Raw genomic sequence first — 24,348 nt, forward strand, 5'->3', positions numbered from 1 at the left:
TGTCCCTGGAGTGTGTAAGGTAGTTCCTAGTATCGCAAGCTTGTCTGCTTTAGAACTCCCGGGGATATCTCTGTGGCCCGGTACCCAGAACAGGTGAATTGTGAACTGTTCAGCCATCTCGTTGAGAGATCTGCGACAGTCGAGGGCGGCTTTGGGGTTCAAAAATACGTTTTCTCGGGATTTAGTGGCTGTCTGAGAAGATATTTATGCCAATCGTCGTAGCCTAACATTCCAAAAAAACGTAAGCAGATAGTTCCTAGTCTCGCAAGCTCATATGCTTTAGAATTCCCGGGGATATCTCTGTGGCCCGGCACCCAGAACAATTGAATTTTGGACTGTTCAGTCATCTCGTTGAGAGATCTTCGACAGTTGGGGGCGGTTTTTGTGTTCAGAAATTTTCCCGGGATTTAATGGCTGCCTGGTTGTCTGAGAAGATATTTATACCAAAAGTCGCAGCCTGTGTAAGGTAGGTCCAAATCGGCCAAATCGGATAATAATTGCGCCCTCTAGTGGCTTAAGAAGTCAAGATCCCAGATCGGTTTATATGACAGCTATATCAGGTTATGGATCGATTTGAACCATATTTGACACAGTTGTTAGGAATCATAACAAAACACGTCATTCAAAATTTCAGCCAAATCGGATAGGAATTGCGCCCTCTAGAGGCTCAAGAAGTCAAGATCCAAGATCGGTTTATATGGCAGCTATATTAGGTTATGCACCGATTTAAACCATACCTAGCACAGTTGTTGGAAAACATATCGAAACACGTTCTGCAAAATTTCAACCAAATCGGATAGAAATTGCGCCCTCTAGAGGCTCAAGAAGTCAAGACCCCAGGTAGGTTTATATGGCAGCTATATCAGGTTATGGACCGATTTGAACCATATTCGACACAGTTGTTAGAAGTAATAACAAAACACCTCACGCAAAATTTCAGCCAAATCGGACGAGAATAGCGCCCTCTATAGGCTGAAGAAGTCAAGACCCAGGATTGATTTATATGGCAGCTATATCAAAACATGGACCGATTGGGCCCATTTACAATTCCAACCGTCCTACACTAAAAAAAAGTATTTGTGCAAAATTTCAAGCGGCTAGCTTTACTCCTTCGAAAGTTAGCGTGCTTTTGACAGACAGACGGACGAGCGGACATGGCTAGATCGACTTAAATTTTCTTTATTGGGTCCTAGACGAATATTTGGAGGAGTTACAAACAGAGTGACGAAATTATTATAACCCCATCCAATGGTGGTGGTTACAAAAATTTCGATTCATATCAAAATACATTCCGATAAGAGCGCACTCTATTCGTTTTTGATGTACATTAGGAAAGACATGTGAATACATAAAGTGACAGGTCATAAGACAAACACATGTCGTGCAATAACACCTTAATTTGGATTTTCACCACCGTATAAACAGCTGTACTGCTTTCCAAAATATAGACTTACTTAAAAAAAAAAGTTAAAAAGACAATTTCAACTATTAAAAAAATTTAATATCATTTTAGCTTTCGAATCGTTTTCCAATGGTGTTTGAAAGCCTATGGTAAAACAAAAACAACTTACCATTCACTTGATCTTTATTATCTGTCACAACACCGGGTGGTGGATTGCAATGCAATATATCCGACAGAGAGAGCGAAGAGGCAATCAATTGACGTTTCTCTTCGAAATTTAGATAATCCATGGAATTGCTACGTTGAGGTGTTACGGTAATCGTAACTGATTTCTGCATCTTGGCCACCACACACAACTGCTGCTGCTGTTGTTGTTGTTGCTGCTGCTGTTGTTGATGTTGATCATCCTCGGGATCCTCGGATTCATGCTGAATGGCCGAATTGGTGGACAAAACCAAAGAATTATTATTGGGATTTAAATCAGACACATTGGCATTACTGTTGGCCGATTGGTAATGATTTATGTATTGGAATGGAGGATTTTGAGCTATGGCCGCTGAATACGAGGGCGGAGGATTTAGGGGTGATGGTGATGCTTTGCCACCTCCACCTCCATAGGGGTGATGATCGTTGGCATTGATGGCGGCCACTAATGAGGCCAAATTATTGCGGCTATTGTTGATGAGATGTGATGCTTGGGAGGTGGGGGGCGATTGTGATAATTGAGCGTGTTGTTGCTGGAATTTGTGCTGCTGCTGCAGCTGGGCCAATAACTGTTGTTGCTGCTGTTGATATTGTGGCGGTGGCAAGAATTGTTGTTGCTGCTGTTGTTGCTCATGAGCATTCTGTTGAGCAAAATTTGCGGCTGCGTTCAGTTTATTGCTGCGCATCGACATGGTGCAGCAGCGCTTTGTTATCTACAAGGGAGTAAGCATACAATTCTCCCTCCCTCTCTCTCTCTCTCTCTCTCTCTCTCTCTCTCCCACTCTTTTTTGCGTACTCTCTATGAAATTGAAACACGCGAACACGTTATGCTACAACAATTCAGGTGTAAATTATTCAATTACAGTAATGTTTTGAGTCGTAGACATTTGGCCTGCCCGGCCAAGGGGGAGGAGGAGAGTGTCTGGGCGATAACAATTGTCTGGCTATTTAGCGTCAGTGTGGCCAACTGCGTGTTTGTTTACAATTAAAAGCCAGTTACGTGGAAAAAAAAGCACGAAAACAATGTAAAGCTGGAGCTCATGGATAAAGCACGCCAACAACAATTTCAATTAATTTGAGGTGGAATATTCATTCAAAAGTTACGCACACTTGTTCAGCTGATAACAAGCCAGGGGAGTAGTAAGGGTTGAGCTTGGAGTCAGGTGGTGGTTGTGTTGCTTATGCTGGTATTGGGATTATGGGCTTCTGTTGTCAACAACATTTGGCGATAAATCGACATTTTATTATCGCTGCTGGCGTTGCTTCTTGGCTGGCTGTTTACGCGCCAAATTAGTTCTCTTTACGATGCTGCTGTTGTTGTTCTTGTTCGGTTGGTTCGTTGGTCACTGTCAATTGGTAATGCGATACTTTGTGTCAATATTGAAAGGAATTAAGCAGCATTTCCTTGGTGTAGATTAAATGTGAACTCCTTGCGTAGGTCCACACACAACAGCAATCAAATTTGGACGGACGTTGGAATTTTTTACTTTTATGTTTCAATTTGGGGATAAACAACAGGCATTTGTGTCATTCATTCACTCTTGACACTGGGACACACGCGAATTTGACACGAACATCTATACATACATATACGTACACGTACACTTTACTGGGCTATTTATGGCAACTGGAAGAACTATACAAGGAAGTGGAAAAGAAGACAATATATTCAGGCGTTATTCAAAAGAAAACAAAGTTATTTTTGTTCCTTTTTGAAATTCAACCACGTTATGGGAGCGAGTTTAGGATGTTTCGTTGATTTTTCAATGGCCATATAAGGGAAAAACCATTGGAGGACATGTTATACGCAACGAAAATTCAGATTAATTTAGAATGGAGGGAGTCTTAATAATTTTATAGAACAAAATACCTGTTATGACTAAAAAAACATCTCGAGATCACCTTAGGACTTAAGGCCTATGTTTCCCTACAGACAAACGTACACAATCTATGAAAATTTTAAGAAAATCGGTTTAGCCAAGTATCATATAGTCATAAGGGATCTAATGGCGTTTTTGAGGGGTGGCGTGGCCCCCTATACTTTGATCTGATTTTGTATGCCAGATTCGAAATCTACTCCCGAATACCTTTCATTTGAGCCCCATATTGAAATGAAGTCCAATATGTCTGTTTGGGGGAGTTTTGGGGTTAGGGCGACCCGACGAGTACTTAGACTCAAATGTTAATACCATATTCGTATTCAACTCTCCAATACCTTTCGTTTGATACCTATATTGTCCCGATCGGTCCACTTTTAATTTGGGTTGTGGTTTTTTGACATAAGGGGGAGGGTCCGACCCCCTTCCGTTATCAATAAATTATAAAGTCTATTCCTACTTCCTGGCCATATTCGTAATCTACTCCCGAATACCTTTCATTTGAGTCCCATATTGTCATGGTTGTCAAATAAACCAATTTTAATGGGTTTTGGGGCTGGGGCGGCCCCCCAGGTACTCGGACCCAACTCTTATAATGAAATTCGTATTCTTTTCTAGAATACCTTTCATTTGAATCCCATATTGTCCCGATCGGTCTACATTTTTTTTTTGGCCGTCCTTTTGGGGTAAGGGGGAGAGTCCGCCCCCCTCCGATATCAAAAAATTATATAGCCTATGTTTCCTTCCAGACCAACCTATACAATCTGTGAAAATTTCAAGGTAATCGGTTCAGCCGTTTTTTAGTCTATACGGAACAGACAAACAAACTGGCAAACAGTGCGCAAAAAATTCATTTTTATTTCATTCACCATAGGATGGGAGTGTACTTATTTCGTCATTCTGTTTGTAACACCTCGAAATATGCATCTGAGACCCCATAAAGTATATATATTCTTGATCGTTATGTCATTTTAAGTCGATCTAGCCAAGTCCTGTCTGTATGTCTTTTACTTTTTGTAGTGTAGGTCGGTTGTGATTGTAAACGGGCCCAATCGGTCCGTGTTTTGATATAGCTGCCATATAAACCGATCGGGGGTCTTGACTCCTGAGCCTCTAGAAGGCGCAATTCTTGTCCGATTTGACTGAAATTTTTCACGTAGTGTTTTGGTATCACTTCTAACAACTGTGCTGAGTATGATTGAAATCGGTTCATAATCTGGTATAGCTGTCATATAAACCAATATGGGATCTTGACTTCCTGAGCCTCTAGAAGACGCAATTCTCGTCCGATTTGACTGAAATTTTGCACGTGGTGTTTTGGTATCACTTCCAACAACTACGCTAAGTATGGTACAAATCGGTCCATGTTTTGATATAGCTGTCATATAAACCGATCTGGGATCTTGATTTCTTGAGCCTCTAGAGGGCGCAATTGTCGTCCGATTTGAATGAAACTTTGCACGAAGTATTTTGTTCTCACTTTCAACAACTGTGCTAAGTATGATTCAAATCGGTTCATGTTTTGATATAACTGTCATATAAACCGATCTGGGATCTTGACTTCTTGAGCCACTTGAGGGCGCAATTCTCATCCAATTTGGCTGAAATTTTGCATAAGGTGTTTTGTTATGATTTCCAATAAATGTGCTAAGTATGGCGCAAATCGGTTCATAACCTTATATGGGTGCCATATAAACCGATCTGGGATTTTGACTTCTTGAGCCTCTAGAGGGCGCAATTCTCATCCGATTTGGCTGAAATTTTGCATAAGGTGTTTTGTTATGACTTCCAATAAATGTCCTAAATATGGCGCAAATCGGTTCATAACCTTATATACCTGCCATATTAACCCATCTGTGATCTTGACTTCTTTAGCCTCTAGAGGGCGCAATTCTCATCCGATTTCGCAGAAATTTTGTACAACGGCTTCTCTCACGACTTTCAACATACGTGTCTATTATGGTCTAAATCGATCTATAGCTTCGTACAGCTCCCATATAAACCTAACTCCCGATTTTACTTCTTGAGCCTCTACAAGGCCCAATTCAGCCCGAATGAACTGAAATATTACACAATGACTTCTACAATGTTCGCCATTCATTTATGGACCGAATCGGACTATTACTTGATACAGCTCCAATAGCATAACTGTTCTTATTCAATATTCTTTGTTTGCCTAAAAAAAGAGATACCGCGCATAGAACTCGACAAATGCGATCCATAAGATTCGGCCCGGCCGAACTTAGCACGCTCTTACTTGTTTTTTTTTTTGCGACCGGTCGCTTCGCTTCTCCCCTTGGTTTACCCAATGTCAAGGTGTAAATGTATCGCAATTTGAAGAGCTTTAGCCTAATCCTTAAAGAAAGTAACATTTTGTAAGTTTTAGTGCCCATATTTACGAATTTCCCAAAAAACCTCTAGTCTTCAGATATATACTGTCAAGGTGTAACTGTATTCCAATTTTGCCAGCTCCAATTCAATCCCCAAATAAAGTACCATTCTGTATGTTTTAGTTACTGAATGTACGAAAATACTTTCTAGTCGCCCATTCGGTATCCCAAAATACGCAATAGTACCTAAAGTGGTACTAAATGTACCTTTTCCTATTTTCCGTGCGTCTTTTTCTGCCCTACGGTTTAAGATGCCAATTATTTTTATTTATTATATATACGACCAATATCCTTCAACGCAACAATAGTATGGAGTCTAAAAGTTCCCAGACCCTTTTATCTTCCCACTCTTCGCTCTCTTCGTTCTTAACACTTTAGTAGGAACTTACTGAGAGCTCAACCATTTGTCATAGGTGCCAACCCACTCTTGAAGCGAAGAGAAATCTATGTTGCCCTTGGAGGAATGTTAATGGCATGTTCCTACATAGTCTATAAAATTACAAAGCCACATGCATACATATTTATTTGATTATGGTTAAAATCTGCAGATTTTGCCAGCATCCTTGCGCCATAGCTTTCATAAATCACACGATCATAAATAATAAATATTTCTGCAAGTGTATCGTAAATATCCTTTAAGTATCATCTCCTGAGCAATGAACTTTATCCTTGAACAGAGTATGCGGCATTTTTCTTTCCTAGCACAAAATTTTGAAACAAAACAAAAACAGCTATTAAATTATTCATAATTATTAGAAAAGTATACTGCATCAGGGGAAAAAAATGGGAGAATGAAGGACAAAACCACTGAATGTTGTCGTTTCTTATTTTTCAATTGGGACTTGTTAGGAGCGTAGTCACATTGTCATATCATAAATTTCCTCAATGTCTTCATTCATTGTGTCTGTTACTTTTCATGAAACTCACATCAAGAGCAACAAGAACACGGAAGACAACAACCCCATTGTTGTAGCTGTTGCACACAAGTACTCGAGGAATATGAATGGAATATAAAGAAGAGAACGAAAGAATACAACACTCAATTGTTCTTTACAACTTCCTTCAATTTAATCATCTTTTGATACTCATCTACAATGAATTTAAGCACTGACTGTGTGGTATGAATGTTTTATTCCCTCCCTTCCCTTCGCATGGATATACGGTTCACCCTTTTGAAGCACTTTCTGAATATTTTCGTGTGAGGGTATCACAAAATGCCAGGATATAGGAAAATGGTGTTGCCATTAAACAATTAAAGTAGTCCATAACCATAATTGAATGCTGAACATTGTAAAAGTCATTGTGTAATATTTCAGTTCATTCGGATAAGAATTGCGCCTTGTGGGGGCTCAAGAAGCAAAATCGCGAGATCGGTTTATATGGAAGCTGTATGAAGCTATTGATCGATTCAGACCATATTGGTTACATATGTTGAAAGCCATGAGAGAAGCCGTTGCCCAAATTTTCTGCCAAATCGGATGAGAATTGCGCCCTCTAGGGGTTAAAGAAGTCAAGAACCCATATCGGTTTATATGGCAGCTATATCAAAACATGAACCGATTTGCGCCATACTAAACACAGTAACATCTCATGCTAAATTTCAGCCAAATTGGATGACAATTGCGCCCTCTAGAGGCTTAAGAAGTCAAGATTAAAGATTGGCTTATGTGGCAGCTATACCAGGTTATGAACCGATTTGAACCATATTCGTACGTAGTGTCGACAGCGAGACACTACGTACTAAATTACAGCCAAATCGGATGAGAATTGTGCCCTCTAGCGGCTCAAGAAGTCAAGATCCCATATCGGTATTTATGGCAGCTATATCAGTTTATGTACCGATTTGCGCCATACTAAATACAGTGATTGGAAGTCATACAAAAACATATCATGCTAAATTTCAGCCAAATTGGATGAGAATTGTGCCCTCTAGCGGCTCAAGAAGTGAAGATCCCATATCGGTTTATATGGCAGCTATACCAGGTTATGAACCGATATGAACCATATTCAGCGCAGTTATTGGAAGCGACAGCGAGACACTATGTACTAAATTACAGCCACATCGGATGAGAAATGTGCCCTCTAGCGGCTCAAGAAGTCAAGATCCCATATCGAAATATATGGCAGCTATACCAATTTATGTACCGATTGGCGCCATGCTATACACAGTGGTTGGAAGTCATACAAAAACACCTCATGGAAAATTTCAGCCAAATCGGATGAAAATTGCGCCCTCTAGAGGCTAAAGAAGTCAAGACCCCAGATCGATTTATATGACAGCTAAATCAGTTTATATATGGATTTGCACCATACTAAGCACAGTTGTTGGAACATCTCATGCAAAATTTCAGCCAAATCTGATAAGAATTGTGCCCTCTAGCGGCTCAAGAAGTCAAGATCCAAGATCGGTTTATATGATAGCTATAACAGATTATGAACCGATTTGAATCATACTCAGCACAGTTGTTGGAAGTGATGAAAAAACACTACGTGCAAAGTTTGAGTCAAATCTGACGAGAACCGATTTGTCAAGTATGGTCCGAATCGGTCTAATACATGATACAGCACCCATATGAACCAATCTTCATATTTGACTTCTTAAGCCTTAAGAGGGCGCAATCCTTAAACGGCTTGTCTGAAATCTTGCCCAATGACTTCTCCTCTAACCTTCACCATCCAAACTATGTATGGTGTATAACCTGGCGATTGCTCCTTTGGACAGGAACGAGCTTGCACACATACTGGAGCTTGCCGAGGAAGGCCACCTCCACATGAAAATGTGGCTACAATAACAACATAATCTGAATCGATGTATAACTTGATATAGCTCCAATAGCACAGCAATAGTATAACTATTGAACTTGACAAATGCAATCCATGGTGGAGGGTACATAAGATTCAGCTTGGCCGAACCCAGCACGCTTTATTTGTCTATTTTAGTATATTTTATTGCATTAATTCATTCATTTAGTATTATTAATTATTTTATTTTATTCATGCAATCGGATATTATCCGGCTGCAGGCCATAGGGTAATCTGTTTCTATTACAAATAGAAAACAAAAAACCTTTGTTTTTTTTTTAGTTGGGAAGAAAAATGTGTTTTTGCTTGGTAATAGTATTTGACTGGTTTCCCAGATCGCGATTTCATCGGTAGGATTTTGTCACATTTTCTTCTTATTTTTTTAATGTTATTTTATCTTATTTCACTTTTTTTTGTTTATTTTTATATTTTTTTTGTTAGCATATTTTTTAATATATTTTTTTTGCACCACGGCAACCCTGCTAATGCTTACTAAATGAAGAAAATGATATCGGAATGGAAATGCATCAGAATGGTTAGCAACATTCCCTTGCAAACATTCCTGCACTCCATCACTCATCCACTCTGTCTTAAGAATACAATTTTTCTCCTATTCTTCTGCACATGTTCACCCTCCACTGCATATCATTGTACATGGCAAACCTTCATTGTTGTGTGGTTATTCATGCTTGCCGCCCCCCTCTTCTACCACAACTCCTATATTCTAAAAATGCATTCGTTTTATTGTTTTTATTCGCTCCTCATCAATTCCTTTCTATTGAGGCAAAATTTAAATTGTCTTTTTTACTCTCCCTTCCTTCGCTCTCCTCTCCTGCACACAACTGTCTCCCTCTATTGCTTTGTTTTCATTTGTCAATTTTTTTTTTCTTTTGCCCTGAGCCTGGGTCTATGCTGCCAGCTCTCTCAACTTCTTCTCTGGCTCTGGCCGTTTTGCCTGGGTCGGCTGTCATTTATGGGGGCATACTTGAGTCTGTCTGTCATGTCGTTGTTCAATTGCTACGGCGGCTTTATATCGTTTTGGTAGAAATGATGGGCTTTTTTGCAATTCTTCTTTCAATTCAAACATGTGTTGTGTCTTCAATTGTTGTTGTCGGCTGGTTGTTTCGTTGGTTCGCCTCAACACATTGTTCACAACATGGCAATGGAATAGAAAGATGTGTAGGCGACTTGCTTGAAACAGAGTTATGACTGCAAGGGAGAGAGCAGTTGAAAGGGGGCATGCACAAAAGAAGAATTTGAAACATTTAAGTTAATGATACTTCACGTTAAATATGTGTTAAATGTAATGTCAAAAATCTTAACATTGTCGTCGTCTTTGTCGTCATCGTAATTGTCAAGTGTGGGTGGAAGAGCCACACATAGAATGAGAGAGTGTGGTGAACGGGGCAGGGGGGGGGGGGGGACCATGATGATAATTATCAATGATACTTAAAAGCTCTGCGGTAGTCTGGCACCTTCTTTCCCTTGAGGCGGTAGTAATTGAGAGTCAAATGGATGGTTGGATGGAGGCACGGGAAATACTTAATTCGCTTCAATTAAAAATGAGCCAGTAGATGGAGTCAATTCAAAATTGTGGCGGCGCTGCTAATGAAGAGTGAATATGAAATATGTTTGTGCTACAGCTATTACTTTGCTTAAATTGTGAGTTCAAAGTACGTTTCATGGAAGAATTTTTGTGCAAATATATATACAGGGATAGGAAACATTTGAGTACAGAACAAGAAATTTTAAATTTATTTTTTTTTTTTTATTTTAGGATGTATTAAAGGTTAACCATGAACGAGGTGAATTTCTAAATTGGTAACGAGTTAAGGACTGAGCTAAAAAGTACGCTCTTAAGGAGTTCAACAAGTTTTATAATAAGATAAGAAATGGGTAAAAGACCGATTTCGATCATAATAAACATGGATAAGGGAAGCCATAACAGAGCATCACATGAACATGGTGATCAAGAATTCGAATCGTCATTTTGGTATACTGTGAGCTTTATGAGATGAAGGACCGATATAAACTATATTCAGTACGTGGGTTGATGTCCAAAATTTTAGTTAAGAGGTCAAAGGTGTGAAATTGAGTGATTGTGTATATGGAAGCTATTTGGAAAAATGTTTCGCCTTTAAACCATTTACTGGCCCAACACTTCAACATCATTTAAAGTATTTATGGTTTTAGCAGGTCGAGGAACATGTTGTTGTTGTTATAGAAGTGTATTTTACACTGAGGCGACATGCCTTTCCAATGAAGAACCCCATCGGGTCAATCAGGTATGTACAACCGGCTCAAGCGACACTAATGTTATGGCACAGATATAATAAAGGTCCTTAAACTAGTATTGGGTTGCCCAAAAAGTAATTGCGGATTTTTCATATAGTCGGCGTTGACAAATTTTTTCACAAATTGTTTCACAGACTCTGTAATCCGCAATTACTTTTTGGGAAACCAATATTTCGATGTATAACCAAGTTAGCCTACCTCTATCCTATGGTGATGTTATCTTCAACAGTCATTTTTAGGTTTGGGGAGTATAAAGCTTAACAAACTTCACTTTTATTATAAATCTCCAATCTTATGGAAATTTTCTCCTGTATCTTAGTCCACATAATTCGGGTTTCATTTCATTGTAATTTTATTTCATTTATAGAGCCCACAACACGAGCCCTGTTATTATTTTGTCTCATAAGACTACAAAGACTGCCAGAGCAAAAGCACAAGGAAAACAATGTTGCTAACTCAACATTGTCATACTTGGTGAATTTCATGAAACAAAAGGCGCCACAAAACATTAAAAAACAATCATGGGTATTAAATGCCCGCCCCTCTGCTCACCAGGCAAGAGAACAAAAACAAAAATGAAAACAAAATCAAATTTCCAGTGTTTTCATTTTACTTTCCGTAGACATTTACAAACATTCACCACCAAGCCCCTGGACCCCTTCAGACAACATCATATTGGGATGCCCAAAAAGTAATTGCGGATTTTTTAAAAGAAAGTAAATGCATTTTTTAATAAAACTTGGAATGAACTTTAATCAAATAAACTTTTTTTCTACAGCAAGCTAAAAGTAACAGCTGATAACTGACAGTAGAAAGAATGCAATTACAGAGTCACAAGCTGCAAAAAAATTTGTCAACGCCGACTATATGAAAAATCCGCAATTACTTTTTGGGCAACCCATAGATATAGGGTTTGGATGAATGTTAATAACCTATGGCTCTTATTTGCCATGATGCTGCTCATGGCGCACCGTAGCCGAGTTTCAACGTCATATTTTAGTTATTCGAGCGCTTTTGTGGCTGATTTTTAGTGGCACTCTATTTGCAGTCATGTGTAAGTTTTCATTATCTTAAAGACCAGCATCCCACTATACATTTTCTATGATGGTAGTGTGGTAGTTTGTTGGTGGTTCTCATGGAGCAAACCAACCATTAGCAAATGATACAAGCCCAACAACTTGCCCCAACAACCCATCCCGGCATTGTTTTTGTCTTCATTGTTGTGTCAGTCATGTTGCCAGTTGACTAAAGGCATATACTTTTGTGGCACACTAAGCCCTTCCAAAACAAAACCTTCTCTCCCACACTCCCTAACTTCAGTCTACTCTCAGCCTCTGTCTCACATTTATTGCCTTTGTTGTTAAACGCTGCTCTGTGTGTTCACATGAAACGCGCCATTATTTCCATTCTCAGCCTTAGCCCCAAAAAGCAAAAACCCGACAGCCTATACTTTACCCCATTTTGTCGGGTCGATAGCGGAGCAGCATTGTGGCAAACTAGGCTGTAGCTGACCTGAAACCCAGGGCAAAGAAAACTGTCGCATTGTGGGAGAAAAGATGTCATTATGTTGGAAATTCATTCTGCTTGTTGTTGTTTGTAATTTATTTTATAAATAATTTTATAAAATAAATTACACTCGAAATAATTGCCAGTGAGGGTATTCCCATGAGGGCAAGATAGAGAGAAAATAAAGATGTGAGTGAAACTAAAAATTTTGTAAGTAGTGGTGACAATAGAGATAGTCGGATTTGAACTCCGATTATGGCAGTGAGTTTGTCTTAAATAAAATAAAGTTGCAGTAATCCGACTGTGTGATAATAAGGCAGCAGTAGCATTAGAGCTTGTCCTCAATCTGGATAGAAGCATAGGAGATAGTATTTGGAGTGTTCAAGAGTATATTACTTTACAGTTTTTGTTTTGAGCTACTGCAAACAATGGCCTACACCTAACTACGGTATAGGCTATACTAGGACTCGTACTCCCACGACTGGCTACCAAAAAGTTACTCAAACAACTTTTTCAAAGTGTAGCAAAAAAAAAAACCTATCAATGATTGATGCTGGGACCAACAGTCAGTCAACTTCTTATTTACTCCAACCCAACATGGTTGAAGAAAACGTTTTGCTGAGTAGACATAAGGAAATTTTTAGAATCTTTTACCAGAAGATGGCAGCCACCAAAAACCGATTGTCTTAGTGTTGTCATTTAAGAGGCGCCAAGATAGAATCTATTAACATACCCATCTACAACAAGCATGGGCCAAATAAAAATAGCACCACTTTTCTTTTGTGGGAAGAAGGGGGTGGCATTTTGTTGGAAAAAGTCAATAGGCTTAAACGCTTTCACTTGGGAAATGGCAGATATGCCTCGTGTGATTATGTAAAGGAATTCTTGTCAATAAGAAAAACTAAAAAAAAAAATTATGTATGACTTAAGGTATACAGGTTGAAGCAGGGTTGCTCTAAGCAGCTGTGCAGACAAGTAAAAAGGCGTTCAGTTCGGCCGGGAAGAACTTTGGATACCCACCACCTCGGGTATAGATGTAAACCACCTTTCATTAAAATCCGGTAAAAAATGCATACCTTGTGCCCCATAGCAGTTATATCGAAATATGTTCCGATTTGGACCAAATATTTACAAGTACAAGTCATTGTTCAATTGAGCATAACAAAATATTGGTCTTTTTAGTAGTTATATCTAAAAATAAACCGATCTGAATCATATACGATACGGATGTCGAAAAGCCTAAGATAAGTGACTGTGTCAAATTTCAGTGAAATCGGACTATAAACGCGCATTTAATGGGCCCAAGACCCTATATCGGAGGATCGGTCTATATGACAGCTATATCCAACTCTGGACCGATCTGAGCCAAATTGAAGAAGAATGTCGAAGGGCCCAACACAACCCACTGTCCCAAATGTTGGCAAAATCGGATAATAAATGTGGCTTTTATGGGCCTAAGACCCTAAATCGGAGGATCGGTCTATATTGCAGCTATATCCAAATCTGGACCGATCTAGGCCAAATTAAAGAAGGATATCGAGTGGCCTAACACAACTCAATGTCCCGAATTTCAGCAAAATCGGATGATAAATGTGGCTTTTATTGGCCCAAGACCCTAAATCGGCGGATCGGTCTATATGGCAGCTATATCCAAATGTGGACTGATCTGCGCCATATTGCAGCAGTATGTCAAGGGGCCTAACTTAACTCACTGTCCCTAATTTCGGCGAGATCGAACAATAAATGCGCCTTTTATGGGCCTAAGACCCTAAATCGGAGGATCGGTCTATATGGCAGCTATATCCACATCTGGACCAAATTGAAGAAGGATGTGGAAGGGACCTACATAACTTACTGTTCGAAATTTCAGCGACATCGGACAATAAATGCGACTTTTATGGGTCCAAAACCTTTAATCGAGAGATCGGTCTATATGACAGCTATATCCAAATCTGGACCGATCTGTGCCATATTGAAGAAGAATGTCGCAGAGCTTAACTTAACTCACTGTTTCAAATTTCGGCGACATCGGACAATAAATGCGCCTTTTATGGGCCTAAGACCCTAAATCGGAGGATCGGTCTATATGGCAGCTATATCCATATCTGGACCGATCTGGGCCAAATTAAAGAAGGATATCGAGTGGCCTAACACAACTCAATGTCCCGAATTTCAGCAAAATCGGATGATAAATGTGGCTTTTATGGGCCTAAGACCCTAAATCGGCGGATCGGTCTATATGGCAACTATATCCAAATCTGGACCGATCTGTGCCATATTGCAGAAGTATGTCAAGGGGCTTTACATAACTCACTGTTCCAAATTTCGGCGACATCGGACAATAAATGCGCCTTTTATGGGCCCAAAACCTTAAATCGAGAGATCGGTCTATATGGCAGCTATATCCATCTCTGGACCGATCTGGGCCAAATTACAGAAGGATATCGAATGGCCTAACACAACTCAATATCCGTAATTTCAGCAAAATCGCATGATACATGTGGCTTTTATGGGCCTAAGACACTAAATCGGCGGATCGGTCTATATTGAAGCTATATCCACATCTGGACCGATCTGGACCAAATTGCAGAAGGATGTGGAAGGGACCTACATAACTCACTGCTCCAAATTTCGGCGACATCGGACAATAAATGCGCCTTTTATGGCCCCAAAACCTTAAATCGAGAGTTCGGTCTATATGGCAGCAATATCCAAATCTGGACCGATCTGTGCCATATTGCAGAAGCATGTCAAGAAGCTTAACTCACTGTCAAAAATTTCGGCGACATCGGACAATAAATGCGCCTTTTATGGGCCTAAGACCCTTAATCGGAGGATCGGTCTATATGGCAGCTATATCCATATCTGGACCGATCTGGGCCAAATTAAAGAAGGATATCGAGTGGCCTAACACAACTCAATGTCCCGAATTTCAGCAAAATCGGATGATAAATGTGGCTTTTATGGGCCTAAGACCCTAAATCGGCGGTTCGGTCTATATGGCAACTATATCCAAATCTGGACCGATCTGTGCCATATTGCAGAAGTATGTCGAGGGGGTTAACATAACTCATTGTCCCGAATTTAGGCGACATCGGACAATAAATGCGCCTTTTATGGGTCAAAAATCTCAAATCGAGAGATCGTTCTATATGGCAGCTATATCCAAATCTGGACCGATCTAGACCAAATTGAAGAAGGATGTCGAGGTTGTTAACATAACTCACTGTCCCGAAATTAGGCGACATCGGACAGTAAATACGCCTTTTATGGGTCCAAAATCTCAAATCGAGAAATCGGTCTATATCGCAGTGGAGCCGCCCCAACCAAAAAAGTACCTCTGTTTGCGGGGCGAGGGAGACCGATCTCCCGATAGAGGGAGACTATATCTAAATATATTCTGATCTGATCCATATTTAGGTCAGATGCCGGAAGGCTTAAAACAAATTTCAGTGAAATCAGGTAATAAATAAAGCTTTTATGACCTTCAGACCCTCTATCGGGAGATCGGTTTCAGAAGCTGTCTCCCTACAAAGGAGGGTGGGGATGTTGAGAGTGAGACAGAAGCAGTTGCAGGGGCATAAGACAATATCCGTGGTTCGAAGGCCGGAAGAGGTTTGAAATTAGGAGGAGAAGAATGATTTTAACTTTCACTTTTACAATAATAAGTTATCGAATCCCACTGAGACTTCCCGGGGGCACTTCTCTATATCAATGGGTGCTGTCTGATTTTTAGTTCAGCTCGTTGATAAGAGACTTTTTTTTTGGAAAATTTTCATATGACTGAATACCTGACAAATGTTACCAACATCAATGAAGGGACAATCATGTTATCGCAAATACCGTCCAAATCATCCTTTTGTGGAAACGACCTACCGAAAAAAGACTATAGCATTGATGGATATGCAAACCTCTGCGCCTGGATGGCCTCCTCTGCCCCTGATGTGCATCAATAAATTTGCAAATTTTAATGTCTACAAAAGATCCTCTAAAAGTTGAGTGTATTGAATATCTGCTTTGGCAAATGATCCCTTTTTTCAAGTGTTTTAAGTGTCCATGCCTAAAACGAAACAGTTCAAATGACTTACAAAGCTAATTGGTTTCATTTGACTCGGTTTGGTTTGTATCGAATTCCATTTTTTTTTTTTTTTTATTTTTTCCCCATTTGGTCTAAGGGTATAACAGTGAGCCTATTTGATTAGAATTTATTTTACCCGGCCCTTAACAAAGGAGCAACGCCTAGGCAAAATCAATGGTAAGCCATCGACTTTAGGTGGCGGCTGCCATAAACAATCAATAAGCGAAACTGCTGCCATCATGCGAGTGAGTACAAGCGACAAAATTAACATCCCAATAAAGGAACATCAAATTTTCCAAGAAATTAAATGCCTTTGCTTTTTCCCCAAGGGAGCCAGAGATGTGAGATATGAGGAATTTCCATTTCACAGCTACTGCTGCTGAAAATTGGTAATATAATTTTATGGGTTTTTTTCCCCTCTCTTCACTGGGCTATTCTATAAGGAGGGAGAGTGAAAGCAAATAACCCCCAATGAACCTCAAACAAACACCATTCAGTTGTCATTGTTATGTCGATGATGATTTTGCTTAAAGTTTCAGTACTTGCCAAAGCCCCCCTTAGCACTTTAGCAGCATAGAACAGAAAAATTACCCCGAGAAGAACATACAGCAAACAGTTGAAAATTGCTTAAAGCATAGAGTTTTTGTGGTCCAAAATGTTTTGCTTTCTACTCCCTGCCAGTGTCGTCATACAAAATCACCACCAAAGTGCTAGCAGCAGCAGCAGGAGACCCCAAAAGAGCTCAAATAAAGTCTCGCAAGAGACCCAAAGACCATTTAAGCCAGCAAGACATTGCCATGCCAAAGCGACTACGACCAAAGTAGATAAAATACCAATAAAGCAATTTAACAAAAGCCAGGCGGCAGGCACATACCAAAATCAGCTTAAATTACTGCAAGGAAAAGCCATGCCAAGCAAACGAAAAACTCAAAGCACACACACACACACACACACAGTCAACTTCATGGCCATGGATGAAAGAAATCAAAGGAAAAAGAATCAAAGAGAATAAAAATGAAACAAACACACACAGAAAGGAGAAAGAGAGAGAGAGAGAGAGAGAGTGTGTGACGAAGGAAACCCAGCATACCCAGCATCCAACAGACATTCAGACACAGCCAGACCAGCTAAACTCATGTTTCACACAACAAGCAAAACAAAAAAGGCCGGTCCAACAGCCTTAACCAGGCCCACTCAAAATCAATGTTAAAGTCATAAAAATCAAACTTTTTTTTCTTCCTCCCGAAGGCAGCAAATGCAAAACATCTCAAATACAAAGTTCACCAGGGGACCTACTCTGATGAAGAGTTGTCGCCTAAATGGGGGCCCCCAAATACCCAGACAAATCATAAACTTGGAGAATTTTTTGTTTGCTGCCAAACCAAAAAACGAACTGTGTACTCGAAGGAGCCATTAGCAGAAAATATGCAGTCAAGGACATGCCTACCTTTAGGAAACCAAGAAATACCAAGGACGAGCAAGACAAGAACACAACAAACAAAATTAAAAAGTTAAAGAAGAATATGACAACACATAAAATCAGATGTTCTCACGAAGGTTGGAAAAATAATCTAAATCTTTGGTGAAGACTTTCGAGGGAATTTTCGCCCAACCCAAACGGCTAAACAAAATTGAAAATTTTGCCCATGAACATTCCACTACGGAACAGGGGCAATCTTCTCACATATCAACGAGGGCGATCCGATTTAAGTTTTAAGCTCAATATATAAGGGGCCTCCTTTTTCTAGCCGAGTCCGAACGGCGTGCCGCAGTGCGACACCTTTTTGGAGAGAAGTTTTACATGGCATAGTACCTCACAAATGTTGCCAGCATTAGGAGGGAAAACCACCGTTGAAATTTTTTTTCTGATGGTCTCGCCAGGATTTGAACCCAGGCGTTCAGTATCATAGGCGGACATGCTAACCTCTGCGCTACGGTGGCCTCCGGCTGAACGGCTCATGAAATTTGGCACGAGTGTTGGCCTTGGGTCATAGGCGCGAGATAAGATGGGGTTTGGTGATATTCGTACGTTTAGATACTAAAAAGTAACAAAATAGTACGAACATGCACCAGCACGTTTGCCGTCAGGCGAACCGATAGGGTTAGAAGAGTGAAGTTGGGCGGCAATTAAAGAACCTCTCGAAAAATAAGGCTTGAAAAAAATGTCTTGCAAATTTGTAACGCAAGTGAGAGAAATAGTATGTTTAGTGCTATTTGGAGCCTTTTTATACCCTGCACCATAGAATGGGGGTATACTAATTTCGTCATTCTGTTTGTAACACCTCGAAATATGCGTCTAAGACCCCATAAAGTATATATACTCTTGATTCTCATGCCATTTTAAGTCGAGCTAGTCCGTCCGTCCGTACATCCGTCCGCAAGTCTGTCGAAAGCACGCAAACTTTCGAAGGAGTAAAGCTAGCCGCTTGAAATTTTGCACAACTAGTTTTTATTAGTGTAGGTCAGTTGGGATTGTAATGGGCCCAATCGGTCCAAGTTTTGATATACCTGCCATATAAACCGATCTTGGGTCTTGACTTCTTGAGCGTATAGAGGGCGCAATTCTAGTCCGAGTTGACTGAAAATTTGCAGGTGGTGTTTTGGTATCACTTCCAACAACTGCTAAAAGTATGATTCCAATCGGTCCATGTTTTGATATAGCTGCCATATAAACCGATCTTGGGTCTTGACTTCTTGAGCCTGTGGAGGGCGCAATTCTCATCCGATTTGACTGAAATTTTGCACGTAGTGTTTTGGTATCACTTCCAACAACTGTGGTAAGTATGATTCAAATCGGTACATGTTTTGATATAGCTGTCATATAAACCGATCTTGGGTCTTGACCTCTTAAGCCTCTAGAGGCCGCAATTCTTATCCGATTTGACTGAAATTATGCATTAGGTGTTTTGTTATGACTTCCAATAACTGTGCGAAATATGGCGCAAATCGGTACATAATCTGGTATAGCTGTTATATAAACCGATCTTGGGTCTTGACTTCTTGAGCCTCTAGAGGGCGCAATTCTCGTCCGATTTGACTGAAAATTTGCACGTGGTGTTTTGGTATCATTTCCAACAACTGTGGTAAGTATGATTCAAATCGGTACATGTTTTGATATAGCTGCCATATAAACTGATCTTGGGTCTTGACTTCTTGAGCCTCTAGAAGGCGCAATTCTCTTCCGATTTGACTGAAATTTTGCAAGAGGTGTTTTGTCATAACTTCCAATAACTGTGCCAAGAATGGCGCAAATCGGTACATAACCTGATATAGCTGCCATGTAAACCGATCAGGCATCTTGACTTCTTGAGCCTCTAGAGGGCGCAATTCTCATCCGATTTGGAAGAAATTGTTTGCAAAAGAAGATGGTTTATTGGGTTTTGGAATTGCTTTAAATACTGGAGGAAAATAATTAAGACGAAGACAGCTGTTAAAAATAACTACGATCATCTTTAAAGCATTTAAAGGGAGGTGCTTTAGAAGCAAACTCCAGATTCCGTCAACGCCGGGAGATTTGGAAGATTTTAGACTTGAGATAATACCACATATTTCCGGCAGTGAAGTCAGGACAATCGAATTAGAGCACGGACTTAGCAATTTCAGCTGTTTAGCTTTCGAATCGATCGATGCATCAATAGAGTGTTTATAAGACGTCGTAATGTTATTTGATCTTGAAACAACATCAGCCAGTAATTGTGCCCTTCGTGAATCTGTAGTGATCTAAGTGCCCGAATGAATGAAAGCCTGTAATTATCTCCCTCTACGCAGAAAAAATAACTCCTCGAAAAAACCAACTACAATACCAAATTTGTATCTGAAACTTAAAATTTTCAACGAATTTTAGCATTGAATTGAAGAAATTTTTTGTTGAAGTAGGCTTGTAGAGACTTGACAGACAATTTTATTGAAATTTTGTAGATTTGCGACAAATTCTTTAGTTGTTAAAATGGGCGTACTTCCAGGTAGGGCACCAAACTCCCATTCCATTCATTATTTGCAAACCCTGGTTCGAATCGCCCGGTCGGTCTAGTTATAACTAGGGAATCACAATAATACAAAACGACCCGTCCTATCTAACTTAGCATGGCCTTGTTTGTACACAAATTTGCATACCCTACACCACTACACTCATAGAAAAAAGTTTGCTGAAAATAGCAAACACTGCCTGCTGAATATCCATAGTTATTTTTGCTGCTATTGTAGCAGTAGTTCTGCTATTACAGCAGTAGTATTGCAATTTCAGAGTATCAGGCTCACTGCTGAAAAGACTGTTGTTTGCGGAAAATGACGGCTGATTGTTTCCATAAACAATAGCATACAATTTTTTTTTTCTGCAGACTTGTGTGCTCAAAACAGCAGATTTTGTTAGTTGAAATAGCGGTAAGAAATGTTTGCTAATACAGTAGCCATATGTTTGCTGAAGCAGCAGCAATGTCGGCTTTCCCATTTTCAGCAGACAAAAACTGCTGTTTTAGCAAACATGTTTGCTGTTTTGAATAACAAATTTGGTTGAGTGTACTGTAATATAGGGTATAATAACTAAATGCATTAATTTTTAACACCCAATTGGAAGAGAGATAGATCCATTGATAAGTATACCGATCGACTCAGAATCACTTTCTGATTCGATTTACCAGTGTCCGTCTGTCTGTCGCAATTTTCATCCCATCGTTTTCAAATTTGCCAAATACATTTTTTTAGCGAAGCCTACTGAAACTGGAAAAAATCGGTTCATATTTGGATATAGCTCCCATATAATTTGGATATAGCTCCCTTAGAAATCGATTCAGATTTAGATATAGCTCTCATACATATAAATCGACCGATTTTCACTCCTAGAGTCATTGCAAGCGCATTTATTGATCAATCTTCCCAAAATTTTGTACAACTCTATTTAAATATAAATATATATATAATTTAAAAAATCAACAATTTTGGTCGAAAAAACAACTACGAAAATTGTTAATTTTTCTGCAACAATTTAGTTTGAATCTCAACAACCCAAAGTACAAATTTGTTGTTGAGAGGTACTCCTTGCAAGCCATCATATAGCAACAACAACAATATATCCATAAGCAAAGCAAAAACCATCTAACCAGCCAACGTATGTGCTTTGTATGGGTGGTGGTGTTTTGTTTGGTGGGTGGCGGTGCCAACGCCCGACTTTTGCCTTTCCTTACTGATTTAAAAAAAAAAATTATTTTCCTCTAGCAATTTGGACTTATTTGAAACAACATGATACTGATTACAGGTTATATCGCTCATTGGCTATTATCATGCTAAAATCTTAAAAAGAAGTCGCATTGCAGACTTTTCTCACAAAAACAACCCAAAAACTGTCAACCACCTTATCTAAAACAAAGTACACATGCCAAACCTAGAAATATGCCAACTCTGTCTAGCATTGCTCCCCCTTTCCCTTTTCCCCGTTACAAATTCAAATTTGTCATAAAAAGTGCATTTGATGTGGGGATAACCACAAAAATGTGGCATTATACCAAGTTAACCATTGTGGCTGTTTGGCTAATTATAACACGACAAAGGAGGTGTGGTGAGGTAAGTCATTCACACCCTCATTTATGAGGTAATAAATTAAAAAAATACAAACATAATAACAGAATTTACCAACAGTTACACCAACGAAATTGAAGAAGGTAGGCCTTATAAACGATGGGCGGTTAACAGTGGATGAAAAAAAAAATCGTGACACTGAATATTTTAGAGCAAAACTGCAGGAGATGTTTTTGGTTAATTAGAAGAACAGTTAATTTCGCTACAAAAAAAACTAACAAGGAAAAATTTAAAGAAAAAGTCCCAATGGAAAAATTTTTAGATTTATAAAAAAAAATTTAAGAAATTATTAAAAGGGGGCGGACGCTCCCCCTAACCCTAATTTTCAGAAACGCCAGATCTCGATGATGGGTGCTGCGGTTTAAGCGAAATTTTGTCTGCTCTTTTAAAGTTACCTAAAAATAAAAATTTGGTATCCAAATTTTGGATGGGGTACCTAGGGGGGCCGCCCCACCCCAAGACCTAACAAATAACTATGGACTAATCATGACAATATGGGATTCAAATGAAAGGTATTTAAGAGTAGAAAACGTATCTGTTATCCAATTGTAGGACTAAGTGTTTGGGGGACCACCCAACCCCCAAAACACCCCTAAATCGGACATATTTACCGACATTGGCCATATGGGACTCAAATAAGAGGTATTTGCGAGTAGAATACGAATTTGGTATTCAAATGTGGGAGTAAGTTTCTGGGGGTGCGCCCCTTACGCAAAACACCCCCCAAACAGGACGTATGTACTGATCATGGTTATATGAGGGCCAAATAAAAGGTTTTTGAGTTTAAAATACGAATCTAATATCGAAATGTGAGTCAAATATTTGGGGGCCCGCCACTCCCAAAAACACTCCCCAAAGAGGACAAGTTTACGATCATAGCAATATGGGGCTCAAATGTGAGCCAAGTGTTTGGGGGCCCCTCCCAAAAACACTCCCCAAAGAGGACACATTTAGGATCATAGCAATATGGGGCTCAAATGAAAGGTCTTTGGGAGTAAAGCATGAATTTGATATAAATTTTTGGGAAAAATTGTCTATGGGGCCACCCCATCCCCATAGCTCCACCCAAATAGGAAGTATTTGATGACCATTGCCATATGGGGCTCAAAGAAGAGGCATTTTAGAGTAGAACACGAATCTGCTAAATATTTTCAAGCCCAAGCCACTGAGTAGCCGCCCATCCCCCAAAACACCCCCTCATTCGCTCGTGTTTGCCGACTATGGACATATGGGGCTCAAATGAAAAGCTTCGGGAGTAGACCATGAACCTGATATTAACATTCGGGATCAACGGTCTAGGGGACGTCCCACCATCATAACAACCCCAAAATTGGTATTTTTAGGGCTCATACCCCAAACCGGACATATTTGCTGGCTTTTGCAATAAGGGGTGTAAATGAATGGTATTTGAGATTAGAAAACGAATTTGATATCCAATTTTGAGGTCAATGCCAATATGGGATTCAAATAAAAGATATTTGAGAGTAGAACACGATGCTGATATATTTTCAGGGCTAAGGGTTTGGGGGACCGCCGCACTCTCCAAAACACCCCTCAATCGGGCATATATACCAACCACGTCAATGTGGGGCTAAAATGAAAGGTATTGGGGGTCTACCCCTTTCCAAAAACACCCCACAAACAACAATTATTTACTGACCATCGCAATATGGGCCTCAACTAAAGGTATTTGGAGTAGACTATGAATCTGTTATCCAAATGTGGGACCATGTATTTAAGGCACCGTCTCTTTCCCAAAACACCCCCCGAAGAGTACAAATTTTGGGGCCAAATGTTTGAGAACGCCTCATCCCATAAACTCCCCTTAAACCAATGGCAATATGGGGTTTAAATAAATGGTATTTGAGGGAAGAGCATGATGCTGATTTTTGTTGTCAGGGCCAAGAGTCTAAGGGACCACCTCACCTCCGGAAAACACCCCTAAATCGGACATCATGACAATATCGAGCTGAAATAAAGACTAAAGAAGGCGCAGCGGGCCCGGGTCAGCTAGTGTTTTATAAAAGAAAGTACGGTGAGATTAAATAAAATATTCAAATCTAGGCATTGTCTTTTTTAAATGCTATTACAAAAGTGTTGGAAGACATTAAATCTATTTTTTGAGGCAACTTTAAATCTATACTTTGTTGTGTGTATGTCACATATGTGGCAACTCTATTCTAACATATTCAACATGCGTCCTCTTTCAAAATGAAAGGAACG

At 39.7% G+C, this 24,348-nt stretch overlaps 1 protein-coding gene across 5 annotated transcripts in view; it reads right to left on the minus strand.

The window, feature by feature from the left end:
* The window catches only part of LOC106085248 (phosphatase and actin regulator 1), a 784,344-nt gene that overhangs the window by 546,956 nt on the left and 213,040 nt on the right, over positions 1-24,348 (minus strand). Inside the window, exon 1 of one of the 5 annotated variants that reach the window (XM_059360061.1) lies at positions 1,572-2,366. The exons of the other annotated variants lie outside the window; for them this stretch is intronic. Coding sequence (XP_059216044.1) covers positions 1,572-2,298 — 727 coding nt within the window. The 5' untranslated portion in view covers positions 2,299-2,366. Of the gene's footprint in view, positions 1-1,571; positions 2,367-24,348 lie in introns of those variants that run through there. 5 annotated transcript variants of the gene reach the window in all.

The sequence above is a fragment of the Stomoxys calcitrans genome, chromosome 1 (assembly GCF_963082655.1).
Source record: "Stomoxys calcitrans chromosome 1, idStoCalc2.1, whole genome shotgun sequence".
NCBI classification, from domain to species: Eukaryota; Metazoa; Arthropoda; class Insecta; order Diptera; family Muscidae; genus Stomoxys; species Stomoxys calcitrans.